The sequence below is a fragment of the Hyperoodon ampullatus genome, assembly GCF_949752795.1.
Source record: "Hyperoodon ampullatus genome assembly, chromosome: 8".
In the NCBI taxonomy this organism is placed as follows: Eukaryota; Metazoa; Chordata; class Mammalia; order Artiodactyla; family Ziphiidae; genus Hyperoodon; species Hyperoodon ampullatus.
The window spans coordinates 29,208,860-29,232,649 of record NC_136921.1 but is presented as its reverse complement, the minus strand read 5'-3'; the positions used below and the strand labels follow the sequence as shown (position 1 = coordinate 29,232,649).

At 42.5% G+C, this 23,790-nt stretch overlaps 2 protein-coding genes across 2 annotated transcripts in view; both read right to left on the bottom strand.

Annotated features, from left to right (window-relative positions):
• The window catches only part of PLEKHM3 (pleckstrin homology domain containing M3), a gene marked incomplete at its 5' end in the record, with an annotated part of 161,202 nt that overhangs the window by 111,268 nt on the left and 26,144 nt on the right, over nucleotides 1–23,790 (bottom strand). The window lies entirely within an intron of this gene.
• Nucleotides 1,522–2,670, bottom strand: LOC307057390 (F-box only protein 7-like; the record flags this gene model as incomplete). Its single annotated transcript, XM_079710587.1, has 1 exon — nucleotides 1,522–2,670. One exon carries the CDS (start codon nucleotides 2,668–2,670, stop codon nucleotides 1,522–1,524), a length of 1,149 nt encoding a protein of 382 aa, XP_079566713.1.

The following is a 23,790-nucleotide window of genomic DNA, read 5'->3' as shown; positions in this document are numbered from 1 at the left end:
CTAGGTTATGAACACTGGAACGCCATGTACTGTGCCCACTGACCACGCTGCTTATGCGGCATGTAGCGTGTGCGCCCCCTTAAACACTGCGCTTTCTGACGTGCTTGTACAACCCTGACCACACGACAAACTGCTCATATGTATTTTTTATCCTTAGCACTTACTGTAGCGCTTTACATATGAGAGACCAGCAATAAATGTTTATGTTGAAGAGACGATAAACTGAATATTATCTGGCACATAAACACCCTCAGGCATATAAAGAGATTTTAACTTCCCAGAGCTATTCTGGAATTGATCCTCCTAACCTGGTCACCTGCCTCTTGAAAACAGCCTACTTTGGTGAATATCCCTGTGCAAATATGTTGCCCCTTCTAAGAATTACACATTAGACACGTTCATAGATGGACTGTGAAACAGAGTTGAGTAGAACTTGACACATTTTAGACACTGCGACACTGTTTCCAAAATTTAGTGGACAATGAAACTGACTTAACACTGAAGTGACAATGAATAGAATTCAGTCTCCCCTAATGATTCAGAAAATGAGCGTGACCTTATAGAAATTCAGGATCATCATTATAGCTGAAACTCTCACCATAAAACACTGCAAAAATTAATTTATTTTAGTTTTCTGCTTTTTTGCATTTTGGATATAATAAACAGTAAGCATTTGCTGAATGTTTACATATGCTTTAGTAGGTCCTACTGGGTTTATTATTCTGTAACTTTTAATGACTTTATTATAATCTCCTAGATGCAGCATACATAGGCAATATTAAAATACACAAATGTACATTTTTTTTAACATCTTCATTGGAGTATAACCGCTTTACAATGGTGTGTTAGTTTCTGCTGTATAACAAAGTGAATCTGCTGTACATATACGTATATCCCCATATCCCCTCCCTCTTGCATCTCTCTCCCCCCATCCCTATCCCACCCCCACAAATGTGCATTTTAAGAAAGCATATAGCCTACAAATGTGTATATCAACCGGGCACACAGGCCCAAAGCCTAACATGGTGAGGGTCCAACTAAATAAGCTAAACATCCTTACTACTTTGCACAGGTCTCCAGGCTCATAAAAGAGAGAAAGGCTGAGAGAACATGGCTGGGGTTCATGCCCATTTTATTTTATTTTTTTTCACACAATTTTTTTTTTATTCTGGTGCAGAACGTTATCAATGTCTAACCTTCATTCTAGAGGGTAATTCAGAGAGGGGATGTCAGGAACCAACTATTCCCAAGGCCAACCCTGTCATGCAGTAACCTTTGGGCCATACCACCCCTGGAGCTTTAAATATACCTACCAAAAGGCTTCTGTGAGTGCATTTCTCACCACCACAATCAGAAAACACTAGAGATAGCACCCCAACAAGATGACATCTATAGTTTTAAAAAAAGCAAAACCAAAACAAGCTCCGGAGTGAGATTACAAACCAGTCACATGAATGGTAGCCAGTTGTCAGCTGGCCAACCCCTGCTAGGTCTTAAGGGAAATGTGTCATTGGGGCCACCTCACCCTGGCAAGATGGGGTTAGGTCCTGGAAGGGGGCCGATTGGGTCAAAACATGGTCTGAGTGGAGGGAACTGTCTGGGTGTCTCCCCAGGCTCAGGGATGAGTGAATTCATTGGATCCCCAACATAAGGAAGGGTTAGTCTTTCATCATATTCACCACCAATAATTCCTGGAGGAAGGAGAGAACTGGGAGGAAAAGGCCTGGGGTGCAAGGGGTTGGGGTAGAATGGAATGGGGTGGGGTGACGATGGCAGGAACATCACATGCCGCCCTCTCTGAGCTTCTTTTCTTTGTTTGTGCCTCTTCTTGTACAGTTCTTTCCAATCTGTGTCTCGACCTCTGACAGTACCATCTCGAAAATCCCGCAGATATAAACACCTCCACAGAAGTTGGTCATTTGAAGCAATATAGAGGTCATGACAAACTGCAGACAAAGACAGGACAGAACGAACAACCCAAAGTTGGAAGATCTGCAGTTTCAGCTCCAATGGGAGGACTACCAACCCAGCTACATCTGTTAGCTTCAGTGCTTGTCGGGTAAAAGCCAGAAGAGGATATACCAGCTGGTCCTTGAAGAGGCGAGAGAGCTTCTGAAGATCTTTGTATGTCTTGGCTACATTTTCCCCTGATTCCTCTTTGCAAATAAAAGATTCTGGCAGCAGCTGCAGTCTTTTCACACTTCTCATCTCATTCTTGATTTTTAGTGTAGCATTTATGACGATGAGGTTTCCCAAAGGCACACAGGTGACAGCAGCAGAGCCACCCTCGCAGACAGGATGTGTGTACTGCAGCTTATACGCGCCCCCTGACCTCCAGTTCTCCAGCATGGACACAGCTTTGGCTTCAGTCCCCTGAGGTATGTAACCCGACTCCAACACGAGGAGGTGTATGGATACTATCAGGGCATCCCTGGGGTTAGAACAGTCAGCTGACTGATACAGGGTCTCTGATGAATGTGGCACTCGCCCTTCCACCGATTTGCTGCAGAGCATTGGTTCTGAGGGATAGAAACCTGTGCCCTCTTCCATAACCACAGCATCTGGAATTGACTTCAGCTTCAAAATTTTGACTAGGCCCTGACCCACTGCCATCATTCCAGACATCAGATTGGGCTGCCTGTCCTTGGAATGAATCACGCAGTTGTTCATCCTGCATGCTGGACTGACTGGAGCTGGCGGCCAAAGAGGGTTGGTCATTATTCTGGAGCGAGGAATGCTCTGAATCTGTGGATGAAGGTAAGTTAGGTGCTGCAAAGGCACCTTCAAGAATCAAACATATCAAGTCCCCAGAAATAATCCCATATGAAGCCAAGGTCTCTTCATCTCCATTTAGGGCATCCTTGTTGTTCAATGTAATTGCAAACCGGGTATCAGAACCTGGAGGGGATGGGAGCCCCCAAGACGCCGGGCCATGACCTCCGGGAGCCAGGAAGCCACAAGCTGCAGCCTCAGCGCCCACTTGCCGCCCAGCCTACGCGTCACAGTCCAGGAGTGCGGGCCCCACGACGCCCCGCTCGCCGCCCGGCCTCTTATGCCCATTTTAGTTGAGACAGAAGCAGCAGCACACAAACTCATACGTCTAGTCCTTGGTGTCTTTACCTTTATAACTTATTTAGGACCATGCTCTCCTATTCTTGATGCTGAAATCGCCCTACGAAACTGAATAAAAGGAAAACCTCATCCAAAACGGAGGCAGGAAGCCCTGAAAGGGGAGGTCGCAGGCACATTCCACTTGTGGCAGCTTTCTTTACATAGCCTAGCACGAAGAAGGAAGATTTTCTCCTTGCCCAGCAACAACCTAGCCAATGAGAAGCTGCCACAACCCTGAATACTCACAGTCCTCCAATGAACTTTCCTTCAGAACAGCTCCTTCCAACTTCCCCTTTTCCTCTGTAATAGAACTGCTCCTCTCCTTTGTTCTCCGGACCTGCCTGTGGTTCACAGCAGTTTGCATGTCCCGAATTGCAATTCTTCTCCTATTCCCAAATAAACTTGATTTTGCTCACTAAACCTTTTTTTTGTTTTAAAGCTTGATAGCTCCTAATGACCCAGAAGGTTTCAGCCTATCCCCATTCTTAGGAGTGTTTTGGATACATGGTGTATAGACAAGCACAAGCCTAGAGTCAGGAAGCTTGCTCTTTCCTAAGGAACATGGTGAGCCTGACCCATCAAACTCCCTAGTCCTGCTTTCCTCACCTCAAAATAAAGGAGTTAGCCTAAATCAGTGGTTTGCCAAATTCAGTGAGCATCAGAATTTTCTGGAGATGTTTGTGAAAAATGTAGTCCTCCCCCACCTCCAACCTGGGCCCAGAGATTTTGATTCTGTAAACCTGGGGTAGGGCCCAGGAACCTGCATTTCTACCCATCCAACCACGACCAGGGACTGTGGTGGGTATAAGCTGAGGATTGTTCCCTGATTTCTAGGTGACTCCAAAGGTCCCTCCAAGCTCTAAAATTCTCATTCTATTTAAGTAAAGTGCAGCAGGTGGGCAGACTGCTTAGTGAAAAGTTCGTAATTGGTCACACAGTTTAATTTCTAGGCTTCCAAAATCAACACTTCAAGTTCTTAGTCAATTTTCAAAAATTTACTGTGTAGAAACAACAATTCATTTTACCAGCATTTTTTTCCAGAGCATTCACTGCCCCCGCTGAGAAGCATCTTATTTGACTTAGAAAGAATTAAAACTTTTAATCTCCAAATCCAATGTATTTGTCATTGAAAGAACATAGGATGGTCAGGAAAGAAGATTAGAGGCCAGTCAGTGGCCTGGTATAGATTCATTTTCTAAAAAACAACACATACCATTTATTTGAAGAAGGAGACACCCGTTCTTTCAATTAACTGCAAGATTTCTTTCTTTAATATCCTACTAGCAAATCATGGACTAAAACTGCCTGAAACAATTCCCCATAAAGATACACAACCTGGGATTTTACTTAATCATTGTGAGGTTTTCAACCAGAAGGGGAAAAATGTGTTTTCTTAATAATGACTGTTAGAAAAACACATTTTTTGGAGGAGGCCAAAGCTGGACTCTGACAAGCGACATTATGAGGAGAAAAATAGAGCTGCAAAGCAGAGACAAAAAATAATTAATTGAAATAACTAATTAGAACTTATTTACATATTATATTTTCATGTACTTTCAAACAGACTTTTCAACAATGTTTCTAAATTAAAAGGCATTTGTAGTAGGGAACACTCCACATGTAGGATCAAAGCAAAAACATACTTCTCGGTCTCTTTTTGAAACTTTTCAGAGAGTGTATTCAATTCATAGGAACAAAAAACTATCTCACAAGAGAACCCAGTGGGCTTTTTTTTTTTTTAATTGCTTCCCACCCCACTTCAAATCTTTAATGAACACATGCTCTGAAGAGCTTAGCTTCCCTTCTGATACACTTTGGGAAACAAATGTCACCATTTAACCAAAATCCTATTTGCTGCTTGTACAGTCCATTTCCCAAGGGGTCTTTCACTATAGACACCCAAAAGAATCTGTTGCTGGGGGTTGAAGCAGAAACGTTGGCATAATTCTCGACAAGGGTACAGTCTTTCTTCCAACAAGGGTACCTAGTTAGCTCAATTGGCTGCAATGAGATGTTACTGAAGCTGAGGTCTTGAGGAGAAGCCAACCACCTCTCTCTACTTCCTGGCTCCCAACTACAGCTCTCCTTCCCCCGGCCAGTAGGTGGAAAATTCATGGGCACAACAGAAAAGTAACAAGAGCTGTGTCTGCGTCCAGGTGATTCTCTCTCACTAGGGAAAGAATGCACCCAATGCTTTCTAAGTGTGGCCAGCCACGCTACCTCCTCCACCTCATTTGGTAAGGGAAATCCAGGACTTTGTATTTGGAAGGAAGAAATGATCTAAGAAGAGAACAGGGGCAAATAGAGAGAAGAGAAGGTGCCTTTATGAAAGAGAGGAAAGAAGAGAAAGAGAGTGAGAGGACAAATTTTCATTTGCTCTGTTAAAATAGACAAAATAAAACTGGCAAGTTTTGATCCCTCTTCTACTGTGCACGCCGCGTAAGGAGCAACGGCCATGGGAGGAGGGGAAGGGGACAGTCCTGTCCCTGCCTCTACCCACCCCACCCAGTGTTCTGGTGGGAGACAGTGAGCTGTAGGAAGCGCTGGGCAAATGTTGACTGAAGGCCTGGAGCCTGATCATGTGCCCCAGGGATCAGATGTTCCAAGATGAAGGAAAATGGAAATGGGGATTTCAATGACTTCTTGTTTTACAAGAATTAGGTGGGGGGCTTCCCTGGTGGCGCAGTGGTTGAGAGTCCGCCTGCCGATGCAGGGGACACGGGTTCGTGCCCCGGTCTGGGAGGATTCCACATGCCGCGGAGCGGCTGGGCCCGTGACCCATGGCTGCTGAGCCTGCGCGTCCGGAGCCTGTGCTCCACAACTGGAGAGGCCACAACAGTGAGAGGCCCACGTACCGCAAAGAAAAAAAAGAATTAGGGGGGAAGTCATAAAGAACTTAGCTTTCCTAGCTTACAGTCCTAGCTTACCATTGGCTCATTAAGTAAATGTTGAATAAGTAATTTTTAAAATAAGGTGTCACATTGGGTATACAGCAGAAAATTCTGTTTAATGAGCCTAAGATTAGCACAAAGCTGGGCACGGTGTTTAAACAAAGGATTGTTGGACACAGGGCAGAAGCGAGTTTTGCAAGGTAGCTTTGGTATCCACTAAGGGAAGTTGAAACAAAGCAAACCTGGGCCCCAGACTTGCATCCTCCTCTATAGGAGGGGAAGGAGCTGGCAGGTGAGACTGATGACACGTGTGTTCACAAGTTAACACAGGTGGAACCGAGGCTACATAATTCTACATAATTGTAACAGGAAGAGGGCAAGGGTGAGGGACAGTGAGAAACACCTACTTAGAAATAAGTGATCCAAAACTTTCTCCTGTCTCAAGCATCCAAGTTACTCTACATCTTTGGGACCAGGTGGTGACCCATAAAGTAGGAGACATCTACTTAGTCATAAAATCAATTAAGACATGAAGTATTTGACATTTTAATTTTTTTAAAATTATTTTTGGCTGCGTTGGGTCTTCGTTGCTGTGCACAGGCTTTCTCTAGTTGCGGCGAGCGGGGGCTACTCTTCGTTGCAGTGCTTGAACTTCTCATTGTGGTGGCTTCTCGTTGCGAAGCACAGGCTCTAGGCATGCAGGCTTCAGTAGTTGCGGCAAGCGGGCTCAGTAGTTGTGACTCATGGGCTGTAGAGCACAGGCTCAGTAGTTGTGGTGCACGGGCTTAGCTGCTCTGCGGCACGTGGGATCTTCCCGGACCAGGGATGGAACCCGTGTCCCCTGCATTGGCAGGCGGATTCTTAACCACTGTGCCACCAGGGAAGTCCAAGACATTAAGTATTTGGATTGGAGAATCGACACATGAAAACAAATGCCTCTGAGTATGCGTTTTGTCTGTTATAAGGAAAATAGTATCCACAAGCATCTCAAATGGAACTAAAGGAAGAGAACAGGAAATCAAGAAAAATCAATTGTGTTCTACCTCTAATTGCTCATGTGATTAGTATGGCACACTGCTGGGAGTCCCTTTGGTATGTGGTCTCAACTTTGGAAAGCAATACTTCAAAATTATTTTCTCCATAACGTTTTAAGTCCTCTGGTAGGGAATTCTCTTCCCAGGGGATGAAAACTTCAAGTTTGGGAGGGAATACACACACTCAAATACAATCCTAAAATGTACTGACTGGTTGCTTCCAAAGCTATACTGAAATTCATTTCTGTTCATCAGAAAAGAATTTTCTTCTGGTGGGCTTCATTTTACGTTTGTCTATAAATGACTTTCATGGCAGTGAGAGATTGTAAAGAGAAACTGTCACTCATTGTTGATCAAAAGTTTGACTCAAAAAGTTGGGCTACACAGTCAGATGGCTGACACATTAAAAAGTATAAGTAACACTCGGAAGGAAACTGTTCCTACTGTGGCTGATACACATTTAGGATAATTTAACGTGGCACTTGTAGAATGGACTGTAGCTGTTGCTAGGACAGCTATGTCCTTAAGAACATAAGTAAATAACTCCTCTGAAGTTATGGATGTACCTAATTAAGGAATTTTCCTTTCATTACAGCAAGATGGCAAATGTTAGGCTTGTAAAGTATGAGCACTGCGCCTGGACACAGTGATTATTCAGTGGCACATTATATCTAGAGAGAGAGAGACAGAGGCAACTGAGACCAACAGACATCAATTGTCCAAGACAGAGGTCATCTACAAGTATAATCACGTGTTGCTTGACTATACTTGCAGGACTACGGCAACCAAAGAAAGATCTTTAAAAAAACCTAATCTGAACACTAATTGGTTTAAAATTTTAAAGTATTCTACAAGCTGTTAGTTGAGGTGTTTTTTTCCCCCACAATGAATATTTAAATTGCTAAGTCAGTTTCAATATGCATGTTGTATTAACAGAGCTAGAGGTGCTATGGTTAAGTAAGAAATGAAGAGAAAAATCATGTCAGGCAATCACTGCTGACTGAAAATACAGGCAGCACACTGGTGGTCTCACGGATGTCTCGTTTTGACAATGTTTGGATGGAACAGACGCAGGGACACCCCTTCTTCCTGTCTCTGACCACTCTCCAACCTCCTTTCTAGTCGCGACCCCTGGGACCCTCGCCATCCTCTGTCTCCAGGACCGGCCGACACCGTTTTTTGTGGTTAGCTCCTTACTGCCAACCAGATTCGTCAGAATTATTCCAGCGAGGTAGAGGCCGCTGTCAACTGACTGGTCAGCCATCTGCGGGCCTCCTGCACCCACCTCTCTTTGGGCGTCTAGTTCCACTGCGACGCTGTGGCTCTGGAGGTGTGAGCCACTTCTGTGAATTGGCTCAGGGAAGCACGAGGGCACTGAGCGTCTCTTCAAGATGCAAAATTAGTGTGGCAGCTGCACCCTCCTCCAGAACATGCAGAAGCCCTCCCAAGAGGAGTGGAGTGAAACCCTGGAGAAGACCCTGAACTAGGCCCTGTGGGATCTACAGGCCCTGGGTTCTGCTTGCACAGACTTCCATCACTATGACATCCGGAGAGCCACTTCCTAGATGAGGAGGTGAAACTCATCAAGGAGATGCACTGCACATGACTTAACCTCTGCAGGCGGGACTGGGTGAGCATCTCTTAGAAGGCTCGCCCTCCAACAGGACTAGGAGCCTCCGGAGCCCAGTGGACTTTGAAGGACCCCTCTGCATGCCCCTGGTGTCAGATATTCTGCCCCCTGCAGCCACTAGGCAGTTTTTTTAACCACCCTGGAGCCCTCTCCCGAGGTGTGGGCCAAATGGAAACAATAATGCTTCTGCAGCAAAAGAAAAAAAGAAAAAAAAAAAGAAACTAAAGACTTTCTGCTCTTGCTAAACTCTATAATGTTTATTTGTTTAATTTCATGGAATGTTGTTATTAAGATTATAAATCGTATGAAATAAATGAATAAATACCAAGTAGACTCCAACTCAAGTTGAGAAGTGTCAAGATTTATTGGTCTTTCAGGTAAACAATGATTGAGAACCTAGAGTCAATATTTAGTCAAAATTTATCTTGAAAGGCAATAAATCTTGATTTTTGCTAAGGCAAGTAAGTAAATATGTGCACTGTTTGAGAGATTCTGACTGCTTTTCTATCTACTAAATAGCTACAGTGAGTTATAATGATCTGTGACATGGATTTTCATTTCCAAAGAAATGTTTTGAATTGTTGAGTTACTTTTAATTTTTCTTATGATAAGATGCTTCAATACCAGTACTTAGAGTAGTGTAAGATAACTTTAATAAGAAATGTTATAAATTCCATATGTAGTATATTTAAATCAGTCTAAATTTAGTATTTTTTTCATACTTGTTTTCCTCTTAGAGTTTCTCATAAACTTCTATGCCTGTCTGTTCTTTTCCTAAGGACTTTCAAGAAAATGGTAAGAAATTTAAAATGGAAATAATACATAAATAGGCAAATGGATAAACAAATACTAACATAGTGCTTACTATATGCCAGGTTCTGTTATAAGCACTTTATACACACACACACACACACACACACACACACACACACACACACACATTCATTTAATTCTCTTATCATTCTGTGAGGTAGGTATTATCCCCATTTTACAGATGAAGAAACTGAGACAGAGGGTGATACAGTAATTCTGTCCATGGCTGTACATCTAGTGAAAAAGGCAGGACCTAGATGAAACACCCAATACGGCACTTTATGAGGAACAACAATGAACTATATAGGTGAATTTCCATGTAGCTATCTCCATAAGGAAGATATCACATAAATTGTCTCCTTGTGGATGACAATATGACAAGCACAGAATATATGAATCAGTTATACAAAAGAACACAATTTAGCTCATCAATGCATTCAGCCTTGGACCTCACAATCATTAGCATCTCCTCTGAATGTGAAGGGTGAAGGGGGCAAGAATACTAATCTGTAAGGTGGCAAGTAGAAGACAGTAAGAGATGAGCAAAGGAGGAAGCAATCACTCTAATTGTAGAGTTCGAGGAAGGCTGTGTAGACATAGGGGCATTTGAGCTGGGCCTTGAAGAAAAAAAGAGATTTTGGAAAAGGAAGGCTCAAGTCAGAAAAATGGAAGCTCATTTGGAAAACATTGACTATTCTAGTTGTCTGAAGCTCACTGTAACTAGAGGGGTGTCAGGAAAAGAGCTTGGAATGGTAAACTGAACATAAGACTCCCGAATGCTCAGGGCAGAAGTCCTTAATAATCGATACGGGATGAGTATTAACGAGTAAGATACAGGAACAGCTAGAGTTGTTAGAAGCAGAACAGCAATCTGCGCTTTGGAAAGATTAATTGGCAAGAAAACACTGGGAGGGGAGAGAACCAGTCGATAAGTTACTGCCCTGGCCTGAGCTTGGGTAGGCAGTGGGCTTGGGAGCAGGTAGGGGGGAAAAGAAGGCGATACTGGGACATAAAGTGCAAATGATTTGGTAGGCGATTCATGGGGAGAGCATGGCAAGGGGATTGTCAAAGAGGCCCATGACATTTTGAGCCTGCGACCGTTATATGAGAAATCTATCAGTCAGAAGGGGTGGGTGGTTTAAATGAGAAAATGCTGTTTGAAGCATTAAATTAAAAAAAAATAGTTCAAAAAATTTGAACTAGCAGATCAACTGATGCCTAAAACTAAGCCAGTTGAGAATAATTCCCCTTTATTGTACAAATCAATTTGAATCCAGTCTTCTGTTACTTGTGACTGAAAGTATCTGCTATATTTATACTGAATGTTGGGTGGTGAGGGTTCTATTAATATAACCTAGTACTTTTACTTAAACCTACCCATTAAGAGGCTGAGGTCCCATTACAAACCATTAGGTGGTACGAAATAATCAACTTGCATTTCAGTAGAAGACACTTACTACTTTATAAAGAAGTGAGGAAGAGGAGACATAGTTGGTTGCCCTTGTTTCTTGATAGCACAGTGGTTCTCAACCAGGGGAGATGTTTTGTCCCAACAGGGGACATTTGTAATTTGGGACATTTTTGGTTGCCACAAAAGGGTGAGTGGGGGTAGCTACTGTCATCTAATGGATGGAGGCCAGGGATGTTGCTAAACATTCCTCAATGGACAGGACAGCCTCCCACAACAAAGGATTATCTGGCCCCAAATGTCAATAGTGCCACTGTTGAGAAACCCTGCAACAGCACAAAGACAAGAGGGCAAGATTAAAGGTCCGTGTACTGACCCTACTTAGTCACTTTTCTCTGCAAGCAGTGGATATACCATCTATTATGAGGAGGAAAAGTCCTTTCACCAGCTCTGCTTTCTTATCTAAAGAAAATGATTCATGCTGCTAGGTTAGTTTAGACAAAAGAGGTGCCTCCAAAGACAGGCCTTATCCACACTGCACCACCATCTACTAGACTACCTGTGAGTAACATCTGCTCCAAGCCTGGGGCTCTTCTCTTCATAAATTAATCCTTCTGGTAAAACACTTGCTACCAATAACCCTTACTTGAAAAACAATGGCAGAAACAGAAGGGGCCAAACTAAGCTGATTATTTTAGACATGCAGGCTGCCGGTGGTGGAATAATGCTCCTCTGTCACAGCTTACACACCACCCCCTTCAGTCCTATCTTAAACGTGGAAGTACCAGGATTCACCATCTGGCACCCTTGCAATCCTAGACAGAAAAGGGAGGTCAACCTCACCACCCTCAACATTAACAAAGTGAATGTTGGGCTGAGCAACTTGGAACTTACATGTTGAAAGCTTTGGGGGAAGACATCTTCTTAAGTAAACTGTCTTACTGGAATGTTCCTCTGAACCATATTAGAGCCTGAGGCAAAAGGAAAAATCCATCATACTGATCCTACCTCTATTAAAGAGTTTTTATTTGTTCATCATGGATTTTTTTTGGTATTAATTTTGATTTTTAAATAATATTACATTAAAATAATATTTATCTTGGTTACTGAGGGTTTAGTTTTGTTTTGGGGGTTTTTTTTTGGCATTCCCTTAAATTCTGTGCCCCAAACGAGTGCCTCACTCTCCTCACCCTAATCTCAGCCCTGCTCTGAACCCTTTTTCCTCACATAGGATCCATCGTGTGTCCCAATTATGTTCTTTCTACAGTGATTTCCCTTGGTATTTAACATTATATTAAACCACCACTAACTCTTTTCGTGATTCCCCAGTTGCATCTCTATTATGATTGCTTTGAAAGGTCAATAACCTCTTATTGGCTTGGAAGTTCAGATTATCTTTTTGATTTACTTGAAAAGCACCTGCTTTTCCTTTCTGTTCTGGAACTTAGGTTTCCTTTCAGTGTGTATACAGAAGGCTTCACGTACATCAGCCTCACCTGGCCTGTAGCTTCTGTCACACACACTATCCCACCAGGGTCCCCTCTGACTTCTCTTCCACGTTACTCTCCATTCTCAATGCTTGTTTGTCTCTCCTTATTTTGTGAGAGTCTCATCTCTTTGAACTTTACAGTATCTTTAAAACACAACCTTTCCTCTTCTTTGCTGAAACCTCCGAAGAAACCCTGACAGCATCTCTTAGAGTAATTTCTACTTGAGCTATTTTAGTAATGGCAACAATTTGATAAAATTAAAGTCATGAGAGTGGATCCGAACAGTACTAGGAACGGCCTCAAAGGAAAAAAAAATCACTTTCATCAGCTTCCTTTAAGTCCGCGCTGAATTCCGGCATTTTCGCCCCACACCAATTCCTTTATGTTCTAGAAGATTTAGGCACTGCCTTGGTCTACTTTCTTTACCTACTCTTCCCCTTATGCCTCCTTTGGCCTGCTTTCCAAGCTTTCCTGTCTCTCTAAAAACACAGGTTTGCAACCGCCACCAAGGCTGATCTTTTAGCCATATGTTTCATACTTGAAGAAGACAGGCTGCTTGTGTCAGGACATTTAGAGTTGGTAGGCAAGACACAAAGAAACACCTACAACTCAGAAGCAACCACAGACAGTACATAAATGAATGAGTGCTGCTGTGTGCCAATAAAACTTTTATTTATGGACACTGGAAAAAAAAAATAAAGCACACGACACCTTCAAGTAGGAAACGTCTATTCCCTGGTCTTCATGTTGCCATTTGAGCGGAACTTCCTAGAGTAATATTCCCAGCTTCTTTCCCCATTGCTTATGCAGCGCTCCTCACAGATAAAAAAAATGAGGAATCTGACCAGGGAGTTTAGAAGAAGGACCTTGGCACGTCAGCTGGCCTGCAGGGAGCAGTTTTTCTGTCTGCTATGGCTAGGGGACATGGTCTTAGGGGACTCCAGTTGTGACCACATGAATGTCTATCTAATTTAAGGGTCCATTATATAATATTACATGTGATCTATGAGCGATGCATGCGATATCTTGATCTCCATCCTCCTGACCCCTAGAAGCAGAATGGAGAAGCATGATTTATTAACCCTGTAAAGCCTCTATATGAATGACGGCTCAGACAGGCAGGATCCAATGACGGGAGTGGGAAGGAAAGAGGGAGGTAATCAGGAAACCAGAGCATGCCTGTTGGTGGGTGAAGATCATTAAGAAGAGGGTCATACAGGACAGCTGGGCTCAAGGGGTAGCCAGGAAATCCCCCACATTATTGGACACCTTTTACTTAGTTAAAATTCTTCATCCTAACAGCAGATGAGAAATATCATTTTCCTAAAGGTTTCCCATCCATTTTTAGGTCACAACAAGACCTCTCTTCATCCAAGAGAGAACCTCCCCCCCATGTTTTCTGGGGGTAAAATGCAGTGATATATAATATTTGGCACTTTGGGTGCAACTGGCATTTTGTAACATTTGAATTGTACATAGTCAAGACAGTTTAATCGTCCCTCAAGTTATAGTGTCAAAGATGCTGACCTGCAAGGCTATGAAAAGGCTAGCTTGAGGCTGTATAATAAATCAGTAGCAGGGCTATAAACAGAAGACTAGGCTCTTGTGCTCCTAATTTATTACTTATCCTACTGAGTCTGGATGCTTCCCAGCCCCCAAATCATGTGTCTATTATTTTGTCTGGTCTCTAAAACTCTGGGGGTTGAGAAGAACATCTTTATTGGTAAAGGAAGAAAGAGACCAAGGCTTTCAAACTAAGTCTATCCTCTGTGTCAGAGGTATGAACCTGGTGATTTAAGGGGGAAAGTGATTTTTAGCAAAGCTTTTGGTTCAGCCCCACATGATTTATTTACATTACTGAAAAAAATATGGACAAGACACAACCTTTGGTATACTAGTACAGACCTGGTTAGAATGATGATGACTATAGTTGATAATACTGTACTGTATACTTGAAAGTTGGTAAAAGAGTAGATGTTAAAAGTTCTCACCACCCAAAAAAAAAAAAAAGAAAAAAGAAAAAAGTAACTGTGAGGTGAGCTTTTTGTGGCAATCATTTCACAATATACACATATATCAGATCATCTCATTGTACACCTTAACATTACATAATGTTACTTGTGAATTATGTCTCAATAAAGCTGGATTTAAAAAAGAATGTGATTTTTCACTCTTTGGAAACTGATATAAGCCTACATGTCTTTGGTTTTGGAACCCTAGCTCCCATGTCTAGAAGTTGTGTAGAGCATAAACTAGATTATTTTCAGTTAAAGGTAATACATAAAACTAATTTTGTTGATGATTTTTATTTATAGCCATTTAAAAAGCAAACACTCGGACTTCCCCAGTGGCACAGTGGTTGGGAATCCACCTGCCAATGCAGTGGGCCCGGGTTCGATCCCTGGTCCGGGAAGATCCCACATGCCACAGAGCAACTAAGCCCGTGCGCCACAACTACTGAGCCTGTGCTCTAGAGCCCGTGAGCCACAACTACTGAGCCCGTGTGCCACAACTACTGAAGCCCACGCACCTAGAGCCCATGCTCGACAACAAGAGAAGCCACCACCATAAGCCCGAGAGCCTCAATGAAGAGTAGCCCCCGCTCACCGCAACTAGACAAAGCCCACGCACAGCAACGAAGACCCAAAGCAGCCAAAAATAAATAAATAAAATAAATAAATTTTAAAAAATAAAAATAAATAAAAAGCAAACACTCTACTTTAAACCAAGATATGAGAGTGGTACCTGGCTGAGAGAGCAGGAATCACAAAGTCACTGGACGTGTCCATCACCCCACCACCCTGAGCTGGGGTTCTGGGAGGGCTGTAGCCAGGCTGGGTGGCCCAAGACCCGCCAGTTTCTTATCTGCTTCTGAAGCTGATCAGGTCCAGAGATCCAGGAAGATACCACCAGAAACCTCCCCTCCCCTGGCAGATGCAGTCAGTGCTGGAAGGCACCCACCAGTAGCTCACCAGAAATGAGGGAACAGGGTCAGCAGGCCATACCTTCCTCACTCTCTGAGGGGCAACCACAATATCACATCCTCTTTTCATCCAAGTTCTGTTTTTGCTGTGGAAATGGCCCACTCAATATCCTGAGCTGTTGTATCATAAAAAATTATCTGGTCTTTCTTCCTAGTTCCTGGGAGGGAGCTTCTAAAACCCTTGGAATTTCCTCAGTGACACAGGTATCTTTATTATTCATGAGCCCCTTGGATCACAGTTGAGTTAATGCTAATGAAGTAAGTCCTGGTGGACCATGAAATAGCTTCAGGATGGGGGGTGGCCACCAGATTGATCAACCACAGGATTAGAGACCTGGGACTATGAGCCTGCCTGGCCTCTGGGGGAGGGAATGGGAGCTAGAGATTGAGTTCAATTCCAAAGTCAATGATTCAATCAATCGTGCCTATATAATGAAACCCCAATAAAAACTCTGGACACTGAAGCTCTGTGGAACATCCTCGTTGATGAACACATTGGTGTGCTGAGGGCTAGATGCACCCTGATTCCACGGGGAGAGGGCACGGAAGTTCTGTGTTTGGAGCCCTCCCAGACCTTGCCCTCTGAGTCTCTTCATTTGGCTGTTCCTTATTTGTATCCTTTCTAACAAAGCTGTAATAATACAGTCATTCCTTAGTATCCATGGGGTGTTGGTTCCAGGATCCCCCTGTGGATAACAAAATCCACAGATGTTCAAGTCCCTTATATAGGGTGTAGTATTTGCATATAACCTACACGCTGCCTCCCATATACTTTAAATCATCTCTAGATTACTTACAATCTCTAATACAATGTAAATGCTATGCAAATAGTTGCTGATGCCCAGCAAATTCAAGTTTTGCTTTCTGGAACTTTTCTGGAGGTATAAGATCAGCATGATAGCAGAGGGAACTAAAAAGGTCCTAAGTTAGTCTGAGAGGTTGGCTGGAGAGGGTGTTCTTGAGAAAGGAATATTTCAGTAGTGACCTGAAGAATGCGTTGGGGGTAGTGGTGAGGGTGGCAATATTCCAGGGAGAGGCAACTGCACATGGAGAGGCTCTGAGGCAGGTGGGAAGGAAGTGGTACATTTGAGGAACAGAGTGAAGTCAGTGTGGCTGGAACTCAGTGTGGGAGAGAGTGACAAGAGGGCAAGAGTTGAAGGTTAGGAGGTGGGCAGGGGCCAAATCATGGTGGGGGGGTCATTGTAAAAATGCTGGTCTTCATGTCAAAAGAAGCGGGAAGCCACTGAAAAATGGTGAAGAAAGGTCTACCAGGGTCAATCTGAATTTTAATAAGATCATACTCGCTGTAGTTAAGACAAGATTTATAAAAGGTTAGAATGGAAGCAGGAAGCCTGGTTAGGAGGCCACTGTAGTCATCTATGTGAACGATGACCAGGCGGGGAGCAAAGAAGGTGAGGGAGGTAAAAGCTGTTTTCCAAATTCAAATACTAAATATGCTTATCAAGTATAAAATAAAAACATATCATTAGGATGTCTTAAAAAAAGAAGCCAAAATGTGGGTCAAGGACTTGAGCTAATCACTTCCTTCATTTGTATACATCACTGGGTAGAACCCTAAGAGAACATCATTGTAGTTTCCAGAATATAATGAGGATATGGAACCCTAGAGATTATCAGCAGGTTGATACTAAATGGTTAAAATGTTGACCATATGTAGAAGAAACAGTTAAAGGAAATGAGCTTATATAACCTAGAGAAAACTGAAATATGACTTGATCCATTCACTAAGAACATTCTATGGGCTAGGCTAGTGGTTTCTCAAACTTTGTCTGTGTGCAAATCAACTGGAAAATTTGTGAAATCTCTAGGCCTGATCCTAGAGATACTGACTTCAACAGGTCTAGGGAAGAGTCCAACCAAGGCTCCCCACATCAAGCTCATGATTCACCATGCACATGGTGCTCCAAACACCAGTCTGAGAGGTGCTGGGGTCCTGCCCTCAAAAAAGTGAGATACAAGTCATAGGCCCATGGGTCCAAGACAGTGGAGGTGGGTGGAGTCAAGCAGGAGGAATGCTCAAATTTACCTGGGGAATTAGAGTGGGGTTTGGGAAGAGTGGTCAGGGAAGGCTTGGAAATAAGTCTTTAAGGGTATAAAGGATTTTTCACACCTACAAGTCTTCAACAAAGCACAATACAAAACTGTACCCGAACACTGGCTGTCACCCCTGATCTCAGGGCACAATGCTTTGCAGGCCTGCTCCACTTTTCATCTGAAACATGTAAAGGAGTTTCATGTTGTTTTTTATTAATATAATTTAATTAAAACATTTTCTATATTAGCATATTTCAAGGTATAAAGTCTTGTCTACAGTCATATTTTCTTCTGCTAAAATGAACTTTTAGTTTACCCCCATGCCTCAATTTCTGGGACTGTGTGTGGCCCATGTCTGTGGAATGAATGAATGAATGACTAGATGAAAATATTAACGCAAGAAATAAGTTGGTATTAGGATATTACCAGATTTCCTTATCTAGAGGTGTATTTTTAAAATGGCAAGTTTTTCACTTAAGTATGCTTCTGCTTTTAGGCAGTATAATGGATTTTAGAAAACCTCTCCAGTAGCTCTTACTCTTAGGACTTCATGAAAAGCTTAGTTTTTCAAGGAACTTAGCTAGAAATTAAGAGAACTTACCCCAGTCTGTCCTAAAACCACACCAAGACCAATTTCCCTCCCAATGAAAGGTCAGTAAATAGAAACTTTTAACTCAACATAGAGTCCAATAGTATATTAACACTTACTTCAGAAGTTTAGCCGGAAATGAACACATGATGAGAACAATGTTAACCATAAAGGAAGCTACAAAAAGGGACAAGAACTTTCCAGACCAAAGTATAGCAACAAAGACTAGGAGAAATGAACAGCTTTAAAAAAAAAAAAAAAAAAAAAGAGATAGCACAGCTATGGCCTATGAAGTTCAGGAAGGTCTATCAAAAGATCCCTATCTTCTGAAATTCAAAATGATTTTATTCTTCTGAAACATATCAAAGACCAACATGTGACTTCTATGATGAGAATACCAGGAATAAATCAAAAAAGCAAATTTATATCCTATAAAATCAAACGGCCTACTTATATAAAGTGATCAAATCTCTCTGAATTTTAGGATGTGAAATAGTTCAAAACCCAAATTATATAACATTCTTCTTCTTCCATAGTCATGGTACTATTTCAGTGTATATTCACATTCTTCATATACATTTATTTTTATTTAAAATGAATTTCCTGGACCTAGAAACTTAGACTGCAAAAAAAGTAATTTATCCAATGACAAACACCAGAGTCAATAAAAAAAAAATTCCCATCTCCTGTCCTCTTAGTCAAGTGATATTTCTATTGTTTCAAATTCTCTTACCCACAGGAAAAAGGTATTACTTACTAAATGAGGTTTAAATAGAGGATCACATTAATCTAATTTCCCCTAATCTTCTATAGACATTCAAAGAATGAGAAATAAAAAAGGGACCATACAGAGCAAAACCATCCCCTCTAAAATATCCCAGACAGATGGAAGTGTTGGAAGGAAACTCAAAGACCTTCGTGTGCTATAGTTACTTATTTAATTGGCTTCCAATTTTCAAGCTCTGTGAGGACACATAGTGGGATTATCTTGTTCACTAAACATCAAGCATAGTGCTTAGAACATAGTAGAACTTCAATAAATATTTGCAGAAGGGCTGAATTAATAAATCTCTTCATCCTGCAGAGAAGAACACGTAGCTCAGACAAGTTAGGTGACTGGCCTTGAGGTTCTTCCGGTCTCATTGGCCAGGGCTCTTGCCACACTACTCATTTTCACCCATGGCTATCAAACCCTCTTCAATAAGGGAAAATCCATTCTACTCTGGGCATTTCTGTTACTTTGATCTAGTGGAATTACACAAAGTAAGCCTATTTTCTCTTCTAAATGGCAGTCTTCAAATAATGTGGAGATGACTTGTGTCCTCCCTATTCCAGGTTACATTTGTGTGGCATGGTTTTTAGTCCTTACACTATCCTATCAGGTGTCAATAGATGTGGTTGTTTGTTCTTCCAGAGCAGCATCCATAACTGAAATCTCCAGGTGTGGTCTGGCCACAGTGAGGATGTGTTCTCTTCTTTCTGGACCTGCTTTGTGAATGCATTTGGTGTAGCCACAACAGCACAAATGCTGGCTTCCCCATGGCTTCATTTGCATGCCCACATGAGCATGAGACCAGAAGAACCTACCTTCTATATTTGCCTTAAATTTTCTGAATATAAGTATAGTCATATCTATTAATCCCTACTAAATTTCACCTTGTTTGGTCCATTCCTCTAGCTTGTTTCAGAATCTCGATTCTCTCATTCAACATATTAGCTGTCCAACCTATTTTTTTTGGGGGTGGGGTGGGCGGGGGGTGGTTCGCGGGCCTCTCACTGCTGTGGCCTCTCCCATTGCGGAGCACAGGCTCCGGACGCGCAGGCTCAGCAGCCATGGCTCACGGACCCAGCCGCTCTGTGGCGTGTGGGATCCTCCCAGACCGGGGCACAAACCCGTGTCCCCTGTATCTGCAGGTGGACTCTCAACCACTGCGCCACCAGGGAAGCCCTCCAACCTAGTTTTGAGATAGCTTCAAATTTTATAAGTATGCCTATGATATCTTTATCCAGGTAATTATTGTCCTATGTGGGCAAATAATAAAAATAGTTAATCCTTATAGAGCACTTCCCGTGTGCCAGGCCCTATTCCAAGCCCTTTTAACCCATTTCATTCTTACTACAAACTTCTGGGGTAGATGTGATTATTTTCTCACATCTGAGATTTTTAAATGGAGGTACAGAGAGGTTTAGTAATTTACCCAGAGTCACAGAGTTAGTGAGTAGCAGATCTAGAAACTTAGCCAGTCTGATTCCAGTCCTCACTCTTAATTACTAAAGTATGCTGCTTCTCATTGTTATCATGTACCTTTACTGACAACATTCTAGGCTGAAAGGAATCCATTAGTCAATAATCCTTGGGTAAAGCTGCCAATCATTCACCATTCACCATTCACAAAATGACATAACTAAAATCTCTGATAACCCAAGTTTCTCTGTCTTGAGGGTTTTGTCAAATGCTTTTCTGAACACTAAGCATGGATCTGACTGAACTGCCTAGTAATCCCTCATTTTTCCTTTGTGCATTCTCAACCAGACTCTAAAGTCCTGGGGGTCCAGGCCACACCTATGCTTGTCTTATATCTCCCATCGCACCTACTACCTAATGAGCACATGACAGAAATTCAAGTTTTATCTGTGACAGATGGTACTAAAAGCTGAGGCGATGTTCCCCTGAGATTAATTCTGCAGGAAGTAGGAGGATAAAGTTTAAAATGCGGGAGTGAGGAGAGACACCCTTTAGCACTTGAGCTTTCAAGTTCTCTACAACAGGGATTCTCTGATGTGAACTCATACATGGATGTATGGGTCTCCAAACCAGTGGCCATGATGCCTGACCCCTTTGTCTCTCAGTCCCATCCAGCCCCCCATACTCTTTTTGGGGGGTAGTTATTCTAGATGTCTTTGAAGAGCACAGCCTGCACCTCACTCCCACTTAGATATCCTGAGGTGCCCGGTAGAGCATGTGTGTGGTGTACATGAAGGGTTTAATAAATGCTTGTTGACATAAACCCTCCACTAAAACTCCACTTAAGGATTTTACTGTCAGCAACCCCTCTGTGGTCATAGTCAAGGTTGGGGAAATAAAACTTAGCCCTCCAGCATGCACAAAAAACTAACTAACTAACTAACTAGAGATTACTTCTCTGGGAGATAACAATCAAATACACTCAAAAACAAAATAACTTAGACAATACAAAGTGAGAAGGCAACAATGGACTAAACAATTCTCATTTATCCAAGCTGTTTATATGTTTTGAGGGGCATAGCTGAGTCTTCCTTAATTGTTTTTTTTTGTTGTTGTTGTTGTTTTTTTTGCTGTACGCGGGCCTCTCACCGTTGCGGCCTCTCCCGTTGCGGAGCACAGGCTCCGGACGCACAGGCTCAGCGGCCATGGCTAACGGGCCCAGCCGCTCCACGGCATGTGGGATCCTCCCGGACCGGGGCACGAACCCGCGTCTCCTGCATCGGCAGGCGGACGCTCAACCACTGCGCCACCAGGGAAGCCCTTTAATTGTTTTTTTTTCTCCTCCAATTGGCTACCTGCCTATTCCTTAAGTTAAATAAATCTTCACTGTATTACTATCCCTAATAAGTGGGACACAAACTTGAAAATAGTAGTAAAGATAGGAATTGAAGATATGGAAAGTCAATGTCTTTTTATTTCTGTCTCTCATTTCCTTAGGAGATCTGGCACTTCGGCTACTAGAGGATACCCTAATTTTTCACACGGGAATCAAAACAGATTTTTGGCTATGCTAGAATTTGCTTTTTCAGGAGCATAAGTTATAAGTTGTATAACTTTCCTTCTTGGCACTTGAAAACCTACAGACCTTTCTTTACCTAGACTCATGCATAATTAGTTCCCAAATTCAATTTCTCTTTTTCTTAAGAATTGCCATTCTGCGTGATTTACTCTGAGGCCAATAAGTAACTAACTATGCCCAACTCAGAAATATTGCTTACTTTCAGACTGGCAGCTATTTAATGAATAATTAACCACTCCATACTTTCTATCAGGGATGCTTATATTACCAGGGTAAAGGTATCCTTTATGTCTAAACGATGTCATAAAACAGGCCTTTGCCAGAAAGACGCCCTCATTTATCACATGAAATGCCATGTGGTATTAACAAGGTCGATACTGTTTGTTTAATATATTTTGCTTTCATAGGGGCTTGAAATGATTTGTTTTTGCAGCTGTAACAGAGTTAAATTAGGGATTTAGCTTCAGCTTAGCTAGTTGGGCATATATAACCAGGGGCTATTAATTATCTGCCTAGAGGCCTTTGGTCATCTTCCCACAATTTACAGCAATCTTGGGGTGCTGAGTTACACCACAAGCAGCCAGGTTCTATCCTAAAATAATCAATCTTGGCTTCTCAGGAACTGAGGGGAGATTAAATAATTCAAATTTTTATTTCTTATTCCACAACACCTCCAAAACACACACACATGTAAATGTTATTAGTGCACAGCTTCTTCGTTGAAAGACTAGCTTCAGACATCCGTTCCCACAAATGAGAAACTAAAAAAACAAAAACAAGAACACTTTTCTGACCTTAAAGAACCAATAATCAGCCCCCTTCCCCTTTTCTCTCTTCTCACACAGCTGTTCTGCCTTAAATGGACCAGGGGGAGAGGAGGAAATTTGCTCCAAAGATAAATTTGTCAAAAGCCTGCACTTCGATCCTCATTCCTCACTACCTGCTTGTGAATGTCTGCTGGGAGCAACTGCTGAAAAGCTTGGGGTGGAGGGGTGGCGGCAAGCAAGGGGAGAGAAGAAGGGGAGAGAAGGGGCGGGGCAAAGAAAAACTGGAGTGCAATGCAAGCAAAAAGGAAATCTCACACACACACACTCACACACACTCAGACACACACACTCACACTCAGACACACACACACACTCACTCACTCAGACACACAAAGAGAGGGAAAAAAGGCTCCCCCACCTCAGGTCCTAACAACATACTTCTTTATCAGAGGTTCATTGTCAATCAATTAGCCGAGGCAGCAGGGGTCTGTGAGGTGGGGGGCACCCGTGGAAACAATGGGCAGTCCTGTTGTATTACTATTTAATCACTTTTGCTAAATAAATAGAGCAGCCCCAAGGTGCTGTCATGTCAAGGGAATTTCTAACAAAAAAAACTTCATTTTTCATTGGTCATTCCTTTTCTCCCTTCAGGACAAGAGAGGGTTATTACTGTAGCCTTAAGTTCCATCTTTGTGTTTCTTGCCTTTGATTCCCACTCGGACCCTGCCACTTTCTGACACTAATTTGTCAGGCTGAACAAAGAGAGGATTTGTACCTCCTGTAAGGTCTCAATTAGGAATGGCTTCTGCTGTATTATGTGCCATTCAGAGAGGACACAATGCCGGTAATTACAGGAATTTGCACTAAATGGCTGAAGAATTCACAGCAAAACTCCACCCCCCCTTGGGCTTACCCCTCCCAAGGGCTGGGGGGAAAAAAAGGAAAGCAAAATGCTCTGAATGCCAGAGAGATGTAATTACCAACAGCAGTCCCAAGAGGTTAAACAGCAGCCAAAGGAGTAAAACCATAAAAACTGACAGTGTGAAATGGTGGAGGGGATCCCCCCAGCTCACTGTTTTCTTGCTGTCTCTTCCCTTAACATTTTCAATTTCAGTTCAGAATCAGGAACACCGCCCCACAGTGGGCTGTCCGATTTCACCTTCAGATTACAAAGCAGTAAGACACTTCAAGACCCGAGCTTTGCATCTCTTGTAGCATCTATAAAAAAGGGCCTGGGCCCTTTTATCACAAGAGT